Here is a 4,950-nt window from a genome sequence, read left to right on the forward strand (position 1 = left end):
CATAAAAATTATATAAAAATTTAAAATTTATCTAATTCTTTTAAATATTACTTAAATTTTCAAATTTTATTTATTTAAAATAGATATGAATTATATAATAATTAAATATAAAATTGTAAAAAAAATCAATCATTAGCGGCGTTTATGATAAAAACGCCGCAAAATTTAAACAATAGCAGCGTTTGGATGAAAAACGCCACAAATATACATTGAATTTTTCAAAAACGTTCCGTTTCACTATAGAAATTTAATTTTTTAGTGGCATTTTTATAATAAACGCCGCAAAAAATTATTTTACTTTAATAACTATCCCGCCATTTTATCCCTGAATTCCCCCTAAAACCCATTATTTTCCCACTGAAACCCTAACTTTGCAAACAGGCCTTCTCTCTCGCTTTCTCTTCCTCCCTCCCTCCCTGCGACATTATAACAAAAATCCCCAAAAAAATTTAACAAGAAGAGATTATATTCAAAAATAAAAAAAGAAGAGGAAAATGGACGCACCAAAGACGATTCAGCATGAAATGGAAGCAATAAGCTGAAGATCTGTTTGTGAGAATCGGAAGGTACTAGAATGAAGCTATAGTGCGTATTTTAAGTTGAGTGATTCTATAGTTTCTTGTAGGCGTTTGTTTAACTTTGCTCTACATTTATTCTGGTTTGATCTGATTATGCAGAGGACCAGTTCACTTTTACGAAATCTGCTTGATGTTATTGAGGAAGTACATATAGCACGGTTAGACATTAGGGGTCTGATTCTTACTAGCTTCTGTTCTCCATCTGGTACACTATTATCTCCTCTTTATTATGTTTCTTAAATTTGTGGTTGTGATGCCGTGGGCTGAAATTCTTTCTTTGAGAATTTGACTTTTGATTCTTTTCTTCAGGAAAACAAAGTAGAGATGATGGATGACTAGATCATATTTCTCGTTTGATATAATGCCATTTGAAACCTATGAATGCTTATCCTGCTACGAACTGTTTTACTTATTATTTTGTTTTTTGTTTTTATTTATTGGAATGGAGCTTAGCGTTTTGGGTGCTCTTGTTTTTATTTATGAGTGGTAGGATATAAGTCATAAAACTAGGGAAGGAAAAGTTTTTCTATTTCCAAGATTCTTTCTTCAGTTAGTTTAACATATTCAAGGTAAAGGATTTTAATGATAGCTGGTGCAAGACCATTCAAAGTTTTAGTGTTCCTCTCTTTTCCGGTTTGTTTAAGTGTGGTTGTAAAAAGGTTTGGCATAGCCCACACATGGCTTGGTGAAGTTAAATCTATGCAAAAAATGGCTTGGTGACTGTTCAATATATAGGTTCATAGTTCTCAACTTGTTGTTAAGTTTATGTGTGCATTGATGGTTAATGATAATTGTTAAAATGGATTTGAATTGCTTATTTTGATGATGAAATCATTAATTCTCAATGGCCAGAGGAAATGCCTCTGTGCCTGCCATGGAAATGGCCAAGTGGTTTGACACCAACTAGTAAGTTGCTATTTCTTGGCCTATTTTATCAGCTTTTCCATGCATACTGAGATTTTGGTACTAATACTAATTCCCAATTTTCAATTGCAATCCATCTAAAATAGCCTTTTTATCTCCATTCGATATATAACGTTGTTGGCCTATTCATTTTTAGGCATATTCAAAGTCTGCAGTTTACATGAGCCAGTTGAGTGCAATTCTTTTTCATTTTTTACAACTTTTTCTGACCAACAATTTATTTGTTACATATATGTTTTATTTTATTTTAATCGTTAGTTGTATGTCACTAATACTTAAATGTTATAATTTTTGACAACTAATGTTTTTTTTAACAAATAGAATAGCATAAATGTTAATAATATAAATTTCTTATTCCTTAATGCCATCCTGATATTTGTTCATTACCCAACCCACTCTTCCTTGCCATTACCTCTTCATTCCTTACATTTCTTATATTAAGTTTGATACATCAACCAAATTTATTTATTTTAAAATATTAAATTTATATGTACGGGAGGGTTAGATTTGGACTCCAACCTAGTCTATTTTATATTTAATAATATATTGTTTTATTTTATATGTGATGTAATTTACATTAAATTAAATTAAATATATAATATTATAATGCAAAATTAATATATAATATTATAATATTATAAATTTAGGATTTGGTTTTACTAGTTTATGAGTTATAATTAATTTTTGTTCATATCTATTATATTATTGATATTTAAATATCTTTTGCTTTAATTATGAAATTTTCAAACTTACTAAATATGAGATTCGTATTGATAGCTTAGAATATTTGTCTTGTAAAGAAGAGTTTATGTATTTGTATTGATATTTAAATATTTGTCTTGTAAAGCAGTGCTTCGTGTGACAACAAACATCGCTCGGGAAGGTCTCGTTATTGGTTCCTAACGGTGAGTTTTATATCAACCATATATCAGTTTGTAGCTTTCCGTGTTTAAGAAATAAATTCAGTTAGTTACAGATTATATGTTGTTCTTTGAATCTGATCAATGAAGTTAATACAAACCATGCTAAGCAGTGGAATAAATTCAGCTAGCCTTGTGCAGACCCTTTAACCTTCTTTTTCTTTTTTACTTTGTTTTTTAATACAGTTTGTAGGACTAATGGTTTTGGGTTTGATGCAGTTTTTGCACTTGCAAAGCTTATGAATGTCAGTGAAGATGAGAGTCAACTTTCTGCTATAGCTAGGTATGGCCTTTTTTACTTATAGAGATGCAAGAATTTTAGTTGTAATTCAATTGATGATTTATTGATTTTTTAAAAATATTTTGTAGCCTACTGATTTTCTTTACAGAGCTATTTTAAATATATTATCGTTGGAGAATGTGAAGATTTTGACATATTTCAATCACAAGATGGTAGGTAAACCACTATTTTGGTCTCATATGGAACAATTAGGGTTAGAGCATCAGTTTCTATTTTTCTCATAATCTCGATTGAGCAGATATTTTATATGGGCACATGTTTCTTAACTTTGCCATGGCTGTACTGGTGTTCACTTGAGTTCATGTTTGGAGGAAATTTTTGACAGTATATTACATATGTTGTGCATGGTTGCAGAGCAAGGAGTGTTTAGAGAAAGTTACTCAAACATTATCTTTTCTTGCTCAACCACGAGAATCTCACTTGCTTTTGCTTACGGGTAAAGCTTTTACTTGCTTTCCAATTGAACATAACTTGCAATAAATACTGTGAGTTAGTCATCTTTACTACCGTATATGGATAACTCCAATATAGTGCAGAATATAAGTATGGATGTTAATGGTTGTTTTAGTGGCTTTTTTTTAAAGTAAAAGCTAAGAGAATAACTTGCAGGAGAGGTGCAGAGGGATAGAGCTGCAGAGCTTTTGGGTTTGCGTGCATGCAATTTTCAGCCACGACATTCGAACAAACTTGGAAATGAGTTTCGGGTGTTCACAAACTATGACCCTGGGGAGAGATTAGGAGGATGGGAGCAAGAACAATAGGTGCCTTTTTCTTGCCATCGTTTGCTAGGAATATTTTTCTCATGGATGAGCTTCATGCAACCTAATTTTTATCCATTATCAAGGCATTTCCAACACTTACCCTTGGAAAAATTAACTAGCTTTTCTGCTAATTTTCCCGTAGAAAACATGAAAACATGCAGATGAGAAAACTTCCAAGCAAGTTCATCCTCATATTATGCATTTTGGTCTACTTTTTTAAACTAGTGCAATTTTCCTCACTTGTGTAGATTTCGTAATACATAAAACTATTTAAGGTTGTTTAAAGTTGTACTGACTCATACCTACTCATTGCCATTTTGAAATGTAATTAGGAAGTTGTTCCAAAACACACAATACAGATGGAAGAAGCCATACAAGTTTCTCATATGTATTATTTATTTTAGTTTTGATTCTAATTTTTATTTTTACTTTAATATTTACGACAACTTGAGTTCTAACTTTTGGATTTTAATTGTGTTATTAATTTATTATTTTAAATTCTAAAACTAAATTCATTAATTTTTATATTTAGTTTTAAAGTTAAAATTTTCATAGAAAATTTAATTTAAATAATATTTTTATTTATCCTTAAAAGTATATTTAAATTTCAAATTTAGAAAATAAAACATAATATAATATTTATCATAAAAATAAATATAATTTGATTAAAATAAATTTTTTTAAAGGTTATGTTTTTAGCGGCGTTTTTGCGAGAAGCGCCGCTAAAGGTTTGATCTATAGTAGCGTTGGTGACAAAAAGCGCCTCTAAAGGTCATGTTCTTTAGCGGCGTTTGTGGGAAAAGCGCCGTTAAAGGTCATGGTCTTTAGCAGCGTTTGTGGGAAAAGCGCCGCTAAAGATCATGGTCTTTAGCGGCGCTTTTGGGAAAAGCGCCGGTAAAGGTATTGGTCTTTAGCGGCGTTTGTAGGAAAAGCGCCGTTAAAGGTCTTGTTCTTTAGCGGCGTTTGTTTCTAAAAACGCCGTTAAAGTTAGCGACGCCATCATTAGCGGCGTTTTTTGCGGCGCTTTAAGAATACTTTTAGCGGCGCTAAAAAGCGCCGCTAAAAGCCTGTTTTGGTGTAGTGTGTATATATGAGATAAGAATACCATATAGTTTAGGAAGGAATGTCATATATATTTGCCATGCATATATTAATCATTCATGATTAAAACTGAAAATTAAAAACCTTGCATATGACCCTACTTGTTTTTTCGACTAATTACTATTTTTAAATAGTTTTTATTTTTGTAAGTCTCGACAAACGCATAATAGTCTTGACTCTCTTATTTTAGAATCAATGTCTTAAAATTGTACATGAATTTTAGGAATTAAAAAAAACTAAAACTATTAGTATCTATACTTAAACTATAGAAAATCAACTGATCTCACTGTTTGACAACTATCTAAGTGTTTATACAAAATTCATATTTTAAGCCAACACCTTGTTATTAATTATGCTCAACAATT

General features: G+C 30.8%; 1 protein-coding gene across 20 annotated transcripts; it reads left to right on the plus strand.

Annotated features, from left to right (window-relative positions):
* The first annotated feature begins 327 nt into the window (after window positions 1–327).
* LOC105801307 (uncharacterized) lies at window positions 328–3,905 on the plus strand. 20 transcript variants are annotated; one of them, XR_008197950.1, is made up of 8 exons: window positions 328–566; window positions 678–783; window positions 888–1,670; window positions 2,353–2,407; window positions 2,642–2,705; window positions 2,792–2,875; window positions 3,078–3,159; window positions 3,333–3,905. XR_008197950.1 is itself a non-coding variant. In XM_012632624.2 (7 exons), exons 4-7 carry the CDS (start codon window positions 2,662–2,664, stop codon window positions 3,482–3,484), a joined length of 342 nt encoding a protein of 113 aa, XP_012488078.1. In that variant the 5' UTR covers window positions 336–566; window positions 678–783; window positions 2,350–2,407; window positions 2,642–2,661; the 3' UTR covers window positions 3,485–3,905. The 20 variants fall into 20 exon arrangements, 2 of the variants coding, with proteins under 2 accessions (XP_012488078.1, XP_012488080.1); XR_008197954.1 differs by having other exon boundaries at window positions 329–566; window positions 1,639–1,670; window positions 2,350–2,407; XR_008197952.1 differs by having other exon boundaries at window positions 329–566; window positions 1,639–1,670.
* The last annotated feature ends 1,045 nt before the right edge of the window (window positions 3,906–4,950 follow it).

The sequence above is a fragment of the Gossypium raimondii genome, chromosome 7 (assembly GCF_025698545.1).
Source record: "Gossypium raimondii isolate GPD5lz chromosome 7, ASM2569854v1, whole genome shotgun sequence".
NCBI lineage: Eukaryota > Viridiplantae > Streptophyta > Magnoliopsida > Malvales > Malvaceae > Gossypium > Gossypium raimondii.

Excerpts from the sequence above, each read along its gene's own strand:
- LOC105801307 (XM_012632624.2), top strand. The coding sequence starts at position 2,662 with ATGAATGTCAGTGAAGATGAGAGTCAACTTTCTGCTATAGCTAG. Across the intron at positions 2,706-2,811 it reads CAACTTTCTGCTATAGCTAG|AGCTATTTTAAATATATTAT; the intron begins GTATGGCCTTTT and ends TTTTCTTTACAG. Across the intron at positions 3,160-3,332 it reads TCACTTGCTTTTGCTTACGG|GAGAGGTGCAGAGGGATAGA; the intron begins GTAAAGCTTTTA and ends AATAACTTGCAG.